This window comes from Capricornis sumatraensis, chromosome 2 (assembly GCF_032405125.1).
Source record: "Capricornis sumatraensis isolate serow.1 chromosome 2, serow.2, whole genome shotgun sequence".
NCBI classification, from domain to species: domain Eukaryota; kingdom Metazoa; phylum Chordata; class Mammalia; order Artiodactyla; family Bovidae; genus Capricornis; species Capricornis sumatraensis.
The window spans coordinates 120355839-120368979 of record NC_091070.1 but is presented as its reverse complement, the minus strand read 5'-3'; the positions used below and the strand labels follow the sequence as shown (position 1 = coordinate 120368979).

General features: G+C 58.8%; 1 protein-coding gene across 31 annotated transcripts; it reads right to left on the bottom strand.

Moving 5' to 3' along the window:
- Positions 1–345: 345 nt before the first annotated feature.
- CELF3 (CUGBP Elav-like family member 3) lies at positions 346–12216 on the bottom strand. 31 transcript variants are annotated; one of them, XM_068966420.1, is made up of 13 exons: positions 12072–12216; positions 10781–10863; positions 5649–5706; positions 5193–5360; positions 4993–5072; positions 3492–3635; positions 3236–3377; positions 2664–2813; positions 2183–2249; positions 1832–1898; positions 1765–1783; positions 1456–1539; positions 346–473 (listed from the first exon to the last, which is right to left on the bottom strand). In XM_068966420.1, the coding sequence occupies exons 1-13, from the start codon at positions 12214–12216 to the stop codon at positions 346–348; spliced, it is 1335 nt and encodes a 444-aa protein (XP_068822521.1). The 31 variants fall into 31 exon arrangements, with proteins under 31 accessions (XP_068822521.1, XP_068822516.1, XP_068822523.1 ...); XM_068966415.1 differs by having other exon boundaries at positions 1396–1539; positions 1832–1893; positions 2184–2249; XM_068966422.1 differs by having other exon boundaries at positions 1832–1893; positions 2184–2249.
- Positions 12217–13141: the final 925 nt, after the last annotated feature.

The window sequence follows — 13141 nt, the reverse complement described above, 5'->3', positions numbered from 1 at the left end:
AAAGAGAAACACATAGACACATGGACACTGACCAGACAAACGAGACCAGATACTGGGGAAGTTCTAGGGAGTGGACACAGATAGATACAGACTTGGCTCTCTCTGGGGTCACAGTGTGTGCGTGTGTGTGTGTGTGTGTGTGTGTGTGTGTGTGTGTGAAAGAGAAAGTGAAAGAGAGAGACCTGGGTGATTGAAAGCAGCTGAGGAAGCTGCTCCAGGTCCCTGAAGTGCCCAGAGCCAGGGGTGGGCATCCCTGAGGGGGCTGGGAAAAGGGGTGGGGGCCCTGGCTGCAGTGTGAGGGGCTAGAGAGCTGACAGGACGGGAGCGGGACCCACCTGGGTGCCCTCAGTAGGGCCGATTGGCATCCTTAGGCCGCTTTAACTGGACTTTGAGGCGCTTCATGCCAATCTGGAAACCGTTCATGGCCTGGATGGCAGCCTGGGCGCTGGCTGGATTGTCGAAACTCACAAAGCCTAAGGTGAGAGGGTCATAAGGCCTGGCCTAGCCCCCCTCATTCCCCTGAGCTTAGGCCAAGGCCTACCCTTTGCTTTCCTGTAATCACCCTACTTTTTCCATGTCTCCCAAATGCCCAGAAACTGCCCAGCACACCGGAGGCTTTCAGTAAGTAGTAGTTGAGTGGATGAGTCCAGTCCACCCTCTTGTGTACCCCAGGACCTTCCTTTCTGCATTCTTTGAGGGGAAGCTCCCTCCTTGGCCTGGATAGCTCAGAACCTGCCTTTTGAAACTTCCGCTCCAGACCCTAAATGACATCTGAAGCCCAGAGGACAAGTACACCCCCTTTCTACCCTGAAGCAGCCTTTCAAAGAATAAAGACAACTAAACCCTGCTCCCTAAGCCTTCCTTTTGAAAACTGAACTACCCCAGCTTCTGAGCCTCTTCCAGTCCTCTTGGAGCATGGATTTGACCAGCTCTTAAAGGAGGAAAGATGTGGTTTCTGGAGGAGGGGATGGGCTTGGGCAGCAGCTGGTATGGGATATCAGGAGTGGAAAAAATGATTCTTTCAGACTCCTAGATGATCTGGATTTCGAATACTGGGCCCATTGCAACCACATGTGCATGTGTGCACGCTAAGTCGCTCAGTCGTGTCTGACTCTGTGCGACCCTAAGGACAGTAGCCTGGCAGGCTCCTCTGTTCACAGGATTTGTCAGTCAAGAATACTGGAGTGGGTTGCCATGCCTTCCTCCAAGGGATCTTCCCATCCAGGGATCGAACCCATGTCTCTCACAGTCTCCTGCATTGGCAGGCACATTCTTTACCACTAGCGCCATCTGGGAAGACCCACTGCAACCCAAAGTGCCTTCAAACGCATCAGACCTTGTCCTCATCTGGCCAAAAAGCGCCCTATTTTCTCTTTTGGATCGTCGTGTACTTACCAAAGCACTTGCTCTGATTGGTGGCTCTGTCAACAAAGACTTTGGCTGAGATGACATGGCCGAAGGGGACAAACATCTGGAGGATCTCCGAGTCCGTGAACTCCTGGGGCAGGTGGTAGATGAAGATGTTGCAGCCGTCGGGGCCTGGGTGGCAGTAGAGACGGAAGGAGGCGCTCAGTGATGGGGAGACAGACTGCGAGGGGCCGGGGAAGGCAGCCCCCAACGTGTAGGCCAGGGTGCCAGCCACCGCATCTGTCCCCTACCCACTCATCTCCACGCACAGGGCCAGAGGTGGCCTTGGAGCCCAAGACAAGGGCACCCCCCTGAAAGCTCTTAGCGGGGATCCCCCCACCCCAGGCCATACCACACCTTCCCGTTGCTGCTGTTGCTGTTGCTGCTGCTGCTGCTGCTGTGGGGGTGGCGGGGGCTGCTGGGCCACCAGAGCAGGAGGCTGTGGGAACGCAGGTGCCACCAGGCTGTAGGCTGCTGGGTAAGCTGCTGGGGGCGGGGGGAGTTGTGGAGAACAGACAGAGTTGAGGGGGTTCCTGAGATGCCCCTGCCCCTGGCCCTCCTAACCAACACTGCCCCTCTGCCCATAGGCTGGCAGATGGAGCTGACAGGGATGAGAGGTGTCAGGGGAGGGCTGCCTCAGACCATGCCCATAAAGGTGTGTCCTTGCAGGTATGGCCTGAGGTAAGTCTGAGGGGGCGACTGGCAGAAAGCAGGAAGCCCAGGCCTCTTTCCCTCTCGTCAACCCTTCCACCCTGGCTGAGGCCGGGGCTCCTCACCTGTATAGTGCTGCATCCCCGCGTAGGCCTGCTGCAGGGGGTCCACGGGGGCCGCGGGGCTCTGGGCTGGGGAGAGCAGTGCTGACCATGAGGGGGGCTCAGGCAGCGGGGGGCCCCACCTGTGCTTCTGGGAGCCAAGGCCAGGCAGGCATGGGGGGGAGAACCTCATGGGAGGGCATGGGGGTGAACTGAGAGGGTGGACATGCACTGAGTCATGGGCAGAAGGGAGAGCCTGGCATCAGCGAGACTTGAGTCGTGGCTGGCCATGCTACCCTGGACAAGTTGCCTCGCCTCTGTATGCCTCAGCTTCCCTGGCCAAGACAGGGAAGGAACATCCCTGCCCTGGGTGACAAAGCAGGAGAAAGCGCCTTGTCACCTCGGAGGCTGGAGAGGAAAGAGGGGTCCTGACTGCCCACAGTGAGAGTGGTAGGGGGGATGGTTGCTGAGGAGAGCAGTGGGCAGGCGGGCAGAGAACCCCACCTGGGTAGGGGTGAACCCCGTTGGGATATAGAGCGTCAGGGGCAGGCTGCCCAGTGGGCTGGGTGGGCACTGGGCTGTAGCCGTTGACGCCCAGGGCAGCAGGGATGGCAGAGACGGGTGTGGCAGCGATGGCAGGAGGCGTGCTGGTTCCTGGGGAGGAGAAAGCAGCACAGACAGGGCAGAAAAGCAGATACAGAGAGATGCAGAGAGATGGTCAGCAAGTCTGGAGGCGGAGGGGAGGAGCAGGCTACTGTCTGACCCCTGACCCCTCCCAGACCCCACGCTTCCCTGAGCGATGCTCGATGCCCTGGGCCCCCCTCCCCACCTGCACCATGTGGAAGCTCCCATGAGCTGCCTCCGGCACCCCAGCCCAGCCCAGCCCAGCCCAGCCCAGCCCTGCCTGGACCTTACCTGGGAGGGGGTGATGGAGGTCCCTGTGTCCCCCTCCCCACCTGCACCCTGTCCCCCTCCCCGTGCCCTGCCTGGGCTTTACCTGGGAGGGGGTGATGGGGGTGCCTGTGTCCCTCCCCACCTGCACCCTGTCCCCTCCCCGTGCCCTGCCTGCGCCTCACCTGAGGAGGGGGTGATGGGGGTGGCGATGAGGCCGTTGGCATTGACGGCGGCCATGTGCTGCATCTGCACGGCGGCCATGGTGGCCACGGGGCTGAGGTAGGCACTGTGAGCCGCCACCAGGGCCGCCTGCTGCTGCATTAGCTGGGAACAGAGGAAGGGAGGAGACTGGGGCCCTGCACCCTGATCCGGCTCCCCTCTCCACCCTGGGCCTTGCCACTGGGAGGTGGGGGCAGGACCCTGGAGGGAGATGCTCACGGCCTGGGTGTAGGCGCTGTAGGCGCCGAACTGGAGAGCGATGGGGCTGAACATGCCCAGCTGGGTGGCCACCTGCTGCATTCGGCGGAGACCGCGCTCCTTCTCCGTGTCGGCAAACTTCACCACCAGGCTGGATGAGGCACCCTGAGCACCGGCCCAACACGTGGTCAGAGGGATGGAGTCAGCGTCTCTCCTCCCCAGAGCCTTGAGGACCTGGCCTCAGTTCCACCACCCTGGCTTGGCCTCGTTCAGAGGGCAGCCATCATAGTGCCAATGTCAAATGGGGAGGCTTTCATCCTGCCCTCCCCCCATGACAGGTCGTGCAAGAGACCAGGAAAAGTCGAGGAATATGAAGCCATGTTCTGGAAAGGGGAAGATGCTCCCAGAATGCAAAGGGAACTCCTGGCCTCTCCATGCAGATCCTGAGCCGGAAATCATCCCCAGGGTGGATCAGCTACAGCAAATGTTTAACCTCAAGCTTGTCTTGCTTTGTAGCTGCTCCCTGGGGTCCCAGTCCTCACGGTGTGCTCAGTGGACACAGCTCGACATTGAACACCAGCCTACGCTATTAGTAAATAAAAACTAGCCTGGAACATTTGCAAGGATCCTTGTAGAATCCTGGGCTCTGGAACACATTTCTCTATCTGATGCTGTATCCTCTCGCCCAGGTCCCTGCTAAGTGCCTGCTTGTCCAGCCTCTGTTAGAGAACCTGATGGAGTTTGAGGAAACCAAACTCCAAACTTCCTTGGGAGCTAGCTAGTTCCTTTTGGGGGGGTTGCTCTGCTGGGGAGCCCTCTGTGAGAGCAGTCAGCTAGCTGCTGCTGCTGCTGCTGCTATGTCACTTCAGTCGTGTCCGACTCTGTGCGACCTCATATACGGCAGCCCACCAGGCTCCCCCATCCCTGAGATTCTCCAGGCAAGAATACTGGAGTGGGTTGCCATTTCCTTCTCCAGTGCATGAAAGTGAAAAGTGAAAGTGAAGTTGCTCAGTTGTGTCCGACTCTCAGTGACCCCATGGACTGCAGTGCATCAGGCTCCTCCGTCCATGGGATTTTCCAGGCAAGAGTACTGGAGTGAGGAGTCAGCTAGCTAATCCACTGCCAATGTGAGGGGAGGGGGTGGGGCAGCAGGGTGAAGGTGTAGAGGGCACGTGGGGCCGCTAAGCAAGCATCCCGATGCCTAGCCAGTGGGGGCGGGGGCTGTGGGGGGGAGGAGGGAGAAGAGGTGAAAAGTGAAGAGGGCTGACGGCTGGAGAAGGCTGGAGAAGAGGGCAAGGACTTTTGGACTGAAGATGGGGGATGGGCATGGGGACAAGGGGCAGAGCGATGGTCTTTCCAAGGGGAAGCGGTCCCTAAGAGGTTTGATTCTTCTGCTAGAAAATTCTTTTTTAATAAATCCAAAGATCCTATCCAGAACAGACTGCCCCCTTTGAGCCAGGGTCTGGTTTGGGCCCAGTGAGGCTGGAAGAGGCCTGAGGGCTAGGGCAGCGGTGACACTTACCGGCAGGGTCCGGCTGCTGTGAAGGGTGTTGATGGCCGCCTGGGCCTCCGCGTGGGTCTGGAACTTCACGAAGGCGCAGCCTGAAGAGTTCAAGAGGGAGGAGGAAGGGGTGAGTGCCCACCCTGGAGGGTGCCCCGGGGTCCCCATTGCCCACGGAAGCAGGGGGGGAGGGTCCGGTGGGGGGCGTGCCAGCGGGCTACCTTTGCTGGTGCCGTCTGGGCCCCGGAGCACAGTGCACTCGTCTATGGTGCCGAAGGGCTCGAACATCTTCCGGACGTCCTCATCTGTCTGCTGCTTCCCTAGCATCCCCACAAAGAGCTTCCGGTCTTCTGGCGGGGAGCGCATAGGAGGAGGGGCAGATGCAGGGCCTTGGGGGCACCTCCCTGCCCTGCTCCAGCCTGGGACAGGCAGAGACCCCTCCCCTTCTCCCCTTCACCTCCGCTCTTCCGTGGGACTCCCCTCACCCTGGGGACCACTGGCTCTAGAGAGTGAAACGGGGATGGTTGGGGGATAGGCTACAGTTACAGAGAGAGGACACCCCGGTTCTGAAGGGCTGACTTACACTCCCCTGTGGGCCTCAGTTTTGCCATCTCAGCAGTGGGCTGGATCACATCCCCTCTGGCCACCCTGACTCATGCCCACCTTTCCAAAGGTACAGAACCTACCTCCTCGGCTCTCGCTGTCGGCTGGCTTGACCTGGATTGGCCTGTTCATCTAAAGGAAAGAAGAGAAAGAACTGCTGGGGACCACTGCTGACTGCCCCAGGTGCCCTCCCCAGGCCAGGATCTGCAGAGAGGCTGGAGGGAGTAAGCCCCAGGCCCAGCCCTCTAAACTCTTGGTGGGAAGGAAGGGATGGGGTTCAGGCTTGTTTGGGATTAGAGGGAGAGGAAGGAGAGGAAGGAGAGGAGGGTGCTCGTGGGGCAGGACTCCAAGCTCAGGTAGGGCCCCAGATGATTCGGCCAAGGAGAGGTGCTGCTCTCCTTAGGGGGAGAGTCGGGCTGCCCACAGGACCCGGGTCCTGGGATAGAGCCCAACCAAGGGCTATTCAGCAAGGCTGCCTCAGTTCTACAAAGTAGGAGCAGCAGAGGCCACCCCATCAAGCAAGCCCCAAGGAAGACTCTAGACTGAAGGAGACCCCACAGATGCTCCGACTTCCGTCTGACCCCTGGAGGTGTGGCTGCCTCTTTTTCTGCCCCCCTACACCCCTTGACCCCAGGGGGAAGGCACTCGGGCAGCACAAAGGGAGCAGATGCCCAGTCTCCGTGGCAACGGGAGAATGCGCGCCATGGCAACCGCCCACTCAGCCTGATTTATCCGTCCCCGTCGCCCTGGCGACCGTGGTGACGTCATCACTTCTGCTGCTCCACACACCCGGAGAAGGAGTGGGGAGCGGGGTGGGAACAGAGTATGTTGGGGGTGGAGGATTTAGTGGGGGCTGAAAGGTGGGGGAGGGGCCCAGGAGAGCTTCCTGATTCTGGAGGGAGGCGCTGAGTAGGCTCTACAGAAGCCATACTGTCCAAGCTCCTGTCTTCCTCTTCCAGATCAAATCCTTGGTGTCTCACTGTCAAGACAGCTCTAGGGGGGGAACGGCTGTCCCGTGCTCCTTTGAGATTCTCTGGGCACCCAGAAGTCCTCCTGAGCTCTCCCTACCCCTGCAGCATCTCCCTTTGTTCAGCTTCCGGTGGAAATGCAGACAGTTCCCTTCTCTGTGTTCCTGTCTGGTGAGAGGACTTGGGAATGACTCCTGCAGGTTGATTTCCTTCACCAGGGTGGGGAGCATCTTAGCAACTGGAGAGGCAGGAGAGGACTCAGTATTTCAGGTCTGAATATATTTTGCTGTTGAAGACTTTGACTGTTGGGGCCACACCTGGTCACCCCACTCACCTGCTGGTGGAGCTGCCCTTGTTCTAGTGGCCAAAAAATAAACAGAAGTAACCATTCATCCACGTTCCAAGGGTGGGACCAAAGTTACTCTCAGGAAAAGCACTAGATAGACTTTGAGGGCTGGCCCTGCCACTCACTAGCTGGGTGACCTTGGACATTTCTCTCCTCTAAGCCTCAGCTTCCTCATCTGTGAAATGGGCTGGATCTGGCAGTCTAGAGTCAGGTTCCCCGCAGCCCTAGTGTTCTAACCTTGAGACTTCATGTGTCAGCACATCACCCTGAGACGCGCAGGAATGATAGTTGTCCCTGCCCACTTCTCACATGCGCCTTGTTCCCAGGTGGCAGATCATGCCAGTCTGTCCAGCTGGACTCTGCAGGTGAGGTATCTCAGCTCCAGATCCAATCTAGGCCCTGCCTCAACCAATGCCTTCTCCCTGTCCACCCCTCCCCCTAGTCTCTGGATCTGAGAGCAGCTGGCAGGGGTGGGTGGTAACAGACACAAAAATCCTCTGGCCAATCTGCCCCAGCTTTATCCTTCAGCAATCTGGGATTATCCCATCGGAGGCTCAATCTCCTCAAGGGCGTGTGTGTGTGTGTGTGTGCGTGGATGCAGCAAGGGGTAGTGGTCAGCCACTCAGGCCTCTCGCTCTTTCACTCTCCTCTTCTGTTCTCTGGTCTAAGTGACCAGGAAGTCCCCTCATGGGCATCTCAGCAGCCAACTTCTCAACCCCACTACAGGAGCAGTAGGACCTGAGCCACAGTGCTGGAGTCACAGCTTTGGGGAATTCTTAGGCTTGGCACTAACCCTTCCCAACAGGACCCTGGGGATTTGCTGTTCTGGTTGAGGATGGGGAACCTGGGATCCAGAGAGAGAGAATGGTGTTCCTGCCCTGCAAGGCTCCCAGGCACAAAAATAGCATATCAATAAATATCCACAGCTGATATAGATTCGCACAAAAACACCCAAGTGCACAGACCACAGCACAGACCACGGTGACAGAAGGCTCTCCCCACTCCCCCGCAGACAGCCTTCTCCCTTGATGGCCCCCAGTGCCCCATTCCCAGCCTCTCCTTCTTGGCCTGGCACTTCCTGTGGGAAGCTCAGCCTTTGTTAGCTCAGCTCGGGCACACCTGCCCCCTCCCCTGAGTCCAGCTGGGCCCTGTTTACCTGGCAACCAGGTGCCGGGTGCCTCTCTTCCCTAGCTACTACCCGCCAGGTGATAAGTCCTCCCCAGGGCCTCCCAAAGAAGAAGGGGCTATTTATACTCCAACCAAGTATCTATAAGACCCCCACCAACATGGTCACTTGTAAGTAAGTCCTTCTCACCAATAGCAAAGACCCCACTTCCATGCCCACAGATCTAATTTTTCTGAAGGCAGAGGCCTGGTGCCCTGCCACTCCCAGCTTCAGACTCAAGCCTGGTGTCCCAGGTCACACACAGGCCCTCTCTGTGGAGTCATAATCCTCCTGCCCAACGGCAAGGTGAAGGGGGGACTCATGTCCCCGCCGTGGGATTTTGGCCCAAGTAGAGCAGGAAAGGCAGGCCAGATAAAAGGAGTCCTTCATGCTACCACCTCGAGGAGGCCACAGGGAGAATGCTCACGGAGAGAATTCAGGGTCCTGTGACAGAGCCTCTCCTGGGAACTCTTAGGGAGGAGAGAAGGAAATGGGGTTCCATGGCCATAGGTCCAGCTCCCATTCTTTAACTCTGTAGCATTGAGCATCACCCAAATATGGCAGTGCCTTCCAGATTCTGGGGTGACAAAGATGTGGGAAAGGAGAGAGAGTCAACGCCCCCATTAAAGAAAGAACCTGCAGAAGGAAGCATGGAGATTAGACAGTAGGGGGAACTTCCCAACACAATTGTGCCAGAGCTGGAGACTGGACACACACATACATTCACACACACACACACACACACTTGCACACTCATCTGAAGGAAAACACTGCTGCCAGAAAGGCAGGTGGCTGAGAAAAGACCTGGGGCACACAGGATCAGGCCGAGCTTGGCTCTCCTAGGCTGCCCTGGTCTGCTCCCCAAAAACCCCAACACGGGCCCCCCATTAGAGGACAGAATCCCTCATTCCCTACTGAAAGCTCTGTGAGGTGCGTCTGGATCCTGTCATCTGGGGCAGGGGCCAGAGTGAGAACTCAGCATCACCTGGGCGCTTGAGGCAGGGCTGGACAATTATTCACTGGGGTGCCCTCCTCACTCACCTCTGAGCCCAGGCCTTACTTCCTCAGGAAGAGGAGGCAGCACCTTTCCATACCCAGGATGGAGCCATGCCCGAGCCACACAGGCGGCTGGAGGGGGACAGGGCCAGGGAGGAAGCCCCCTGCTGGCATAGATGGCCCAGGGGCTCCTGCCCATCCCTGCCGTCTCTCTCAGCCATGACCCCCCAACCCTGCTTTCTACCACCTCCCTTGGCCCTCCCCACTCCTCTTTTCACAGGAATTCTGAGATGGGAGACAACAGAAAAAGAGAAAGAGCAACGGAAATGAAAACTGTTGATCTGTGCGGGGCTTCCACAGAAGAAAGAGAAAAAGGAGGAACGTGAGGTCATGCAATGGAAACCAGGCTTCCTGGAGATGCTTGTGCCCAAACACAAACACACACAGACACACATGAGCACACACACACACACACACGTGCTTCTTAGAAGCCGAGCCTGCTCACACATGCCCAGACCCTTCACGTCATGGGCCGTGGACGGGAGGAGAGTGGGTGCAGGCGGGGCCTGGTGGTGGATCTGCTTCCCTAGGGACACTGAGGGTCGAGGGCCACAGAGGGTCACTGAGCCGCGGAGGGTGTGAAGTTGGGAGTGATGGAGACAGTTCTGTTTTCCTGGATTCCCCCCAACCCTCTTCCCATCTGTTTTGTCTATTTCCCTCCCTGGCAGAGCTGGAAAAACAGGCTGCATCTCCATTTCCCACACAAGGGAAGGAGAAGGGGATATGACAGGTGTGTCTCCAGCACTCAGACTGTTCAGCAAATATTGGCTGGAGGGAAGGATGGAGTTAGCTCTCAAGAGGCACTTTCCAGGGGAGACTGCAGAAGCCGAGAGATACGGAAAAGAAATGGCACATCCTTTCCCCCCAGGATGAATAACTGGGGGCGCAGTCTGAGAGTCGTTATTCTTGTCTTCATCCTCCCCCTACCCAGGCCTGGGACGAGCTGCAAGGATGGCTGAGAGGAAGACAAAGAGCTCTGACCTTGCAGGAGGGAGGCCACATTAGAGGCCACCCTGCCTCCCTAGGCACGCTCGGTGGGGTCAGACCGGATCCTCCATGCTGATGGCTGCCTGCTCTTGCCTGCTGCCCCTTGCCCCACTCCTCAGGGCTTACTCCCAGCCCAGGCCCACCAGGCCCTGATCCACCCTGATGCCCTGTGACGCTGTTCCTGTGGTTTTTCCTAGGAGATACGAGGTGAGCTTGTTCGACCTCAGAAGTAGCTCAGAGATGCCCATCCAGTGGGCACCAGCTGCTCATCTCAGGGTGCAAGCACCCTTCCCCCATCTCACAGTCAGATTTCCTCCCCAGAGCCAGAAAGAGTGCCTGAGCGCCTCCTGCCCCGCTCTGCCCTGCACTTGGTGCCCACAGTCTTCTCCCCACACCACCCAGCCAGCCGAGTCCTCCCTCTACATGTGGCCCCAGGGGCGGGTGGGTGGGTGGCGAAGGGGCTGCCTCTGCTGCTGGCAAAGGTTGTGTTTACTCCACTCATTGCTGTTTTCCTTCCATATGGGTGGGAAGAAATGCATGCATCTTCAGCAAGGAGGAGGGGAGCTACCAGGAGGAAGTGACCTCCTAGTGACCAGAGGAGGCGGAAGATATGTTCAGTGTCTTGGGAAGGTGGTGCCCCTTCTACGGCCCTTCTCAGCCCTCTGGCCCTGGAGTGGGACTCACCCCTGGAAGCGTCTTCTGTTCGTGCAGGGCGCTCTGGGCCTTCAGGGCTGAATCGCGGGCACAGTATGTCAGGAAGGCACATCCTGAGGAGGGGCAGGGGCAGAGAGGCCGGGTAGGGGTGAGTTCCCATCTCCCCTCCCTAAAAGGCTCTCCTTCCCCATGAGCCTGAGGACTGGGGAGCTGCTCCCTTCTTGCTACCTTCTGCCTGCTGGGGCGGGGGGGTGTCTGAGAGGGGGTGCATGTTCTCCCCAGGAGTCTCTGGGCTGAGGAGGACGGGGCAGAGACCCCGAGACCGGGAGTCTTCCATGGTGAGGTGATGGAAGAGAGAGAAGCCTGGGCTGTTGGAAGCTGGGGCTTTGTGTGGGGGGAGGAGAAGGGGCATGTGATCTCCAGACAAGCACGTGTCTGTGGTTTCCTCTCTTCCTTAGCTGGTCTTCTTTCCCCTTCCTCCTTCGCCTCCACCTCCCTCCATCTTGGTCATCACCCCTCCCCTCTCTCATTTTCCCTATTTCTTCCTTTCTTTCCAACTCCGAGGGCGGAGAGCAGGCTAGAGATGGAAGGGAAGAGGGGGGCACAGGAGTCCCTGGGCTGGTGGACGGGGAGGCAGTGTGGCCCCTTTGAGCTCCACCACCAGGGGCTCTCCAAAGCCTGACCCCGGACCAGACTGACCCTGGGCCTGACCCTGCTTAGCGGCACAGCCCTGAGGCCTCTCTTCTCCCCCAGCTCCCTTAACTTCCCAGTCCCTACACTTCCCACATCTTCACCAGCCCCTGTCATTCTACAGTCACTCCAGGCCCCTCTCTAGTTCTGGAGCTGCCCTGCCCAGTCCATGAACATCTGTCCACTCTCTCCAGGTTGAGCACATGACCCCAGGTCCATACTTCTGTCCCAGTAGTATCTGAGGCTACTAAGACTCTCCTCTTGTGCGTGACACCTCCCTCACACACACACCCCTGCCCACCTTCTGTCCCTCAAACCAGCTCTCTCATTCCTCCACCCTTCCTTGTGTACACATCCACATCGTCCGCCTCAGCTCGGGGAGCCACACCTCTGCAGCCCCTTGACAACTCTTCCCCCAAAGAGGCTCTTCTGAGTCCTCCACCTGGAGTCCCCTGATCACCCTAGCTGAGTTCTCTTCTAGCTCTTCCATCTACACTCCCCATCCCAGGAACTCTTTTTCCTTCCAGATCAGCCTTTTCCAGCCACTCCATCCCTCCAGCCTGTCCTGTCCCCTCCACCCAGCCTCCCAGCCCACTCCCTGAAGCCTCTCCAGCCTGGCCTGACCCCTCACCCTTGTGCAGCCCAGTGTACTTGTCCTTGATGACAGTCAGCTCGAAGATCCGACCGAACTGTTCGAAGATGGGTTTCAGGTCCTTTTCCTCCAGGTGCCTCGGGATCTGCCCCACAAACAGCTTGATGGCATCCGGTTCCTTCATCAGGGCGGCCCAGGAGAAGGGGCCGAGGGGAGCAGGGAGAGGCCCGAAGGCCAGGGGGAGCTGCCCAGCAAGGAGGCAAGTGGCCGGGGCTGGGGCCCAGCCGAGGCTGGCTTTCCCTGTGGCCCCAACCACAGTGATAGCAGAGGGGCAGCTCTTCACACAAAGGAGGCCCAGGGAGTTGAAGGCTAGGGGTCAGGGGTCTAGGCAGACACTGTCATGCCACCAGGGGGCATAGCCCAAACAAATGATCTCCCTCCCAGAGAGCTGGCAGAGATCCCAGGATGGGGGGCAGTGTGGCCAAGACCTGGAGGGTCAAGGTGGTAGCAGAGGCACTGGGAACTGGGGGTTGAGATGAGAGCTGGAGGTGGAGGGCAGGGGGGGCCTGAGGAGGGTGACGGGGATGGGAGCTGAGGGCTGAGGATCCTGGTATGGTGGCCAGCAGCGCTGGGAGGGGGGCACTCCTGATGTGGGGCAGGTGGAGTTCTCCTTGGCTTTCCTGGAGGACACCTCCCCTGTGGCTGGTCCTTCTGCTGGGTCCGAAGATCCCTGATGCCAGATGCTTGGTCTCTGATGGCAGCAGGGCTCCGGGGGTCCCTTTGGCCCTGTCGCCCCCCTTCAGGTCCTCCCCTCAGCCCCCCTCCCACCCCCACCCCGGTCCCCGGGCCTGGGCTGCTGCTGGCTGCTCCCGCCGCTGGGGCTGCCTGCTTTCCCGGTCACCTGGGTCCCGGAGCTCTGCTCTCCGGCCGCGCTCTCCTCAACAAAAACCTCCCCCCTCCACACCCCCTCCCCACTCCCACCTCCTTTCCCCTGACATCAGTGATGTCAGTCTCAGGGGTGGAATACAAATTCTCTACCCTGGAGAGGGACGCACAATCCAGACAAGAGCCACGCCCTCTTTCTATCTCCTTCCTCCCTGACTCCCTTC

Bases quoted from the DNA above. Each gene is read 5' to 3' on its own strand.
- CELF3 (XM_068966415.1), bottom strand. From the start codon at position 12,216: ATGAAGGAACCGGATGCCATCAAGCTGTTTGTGGGGCAGATCCCGAGG. The intron at 5,361-5,648 runs GTACCTTTGGAA...GGTGCCCCCAAG, and splicing joins GAGCCGAGGAGGTAGGTTCT to GCCCTGCATCTGCCCCTCCT. The intron at 3,636-4,992 runs GTAAGTGTCACC...GCCGGTGCTCAG, and splicing joins ACAGCAGCCGGACCCTGCCG to GGTGCCTCATCCAGCCTGGT.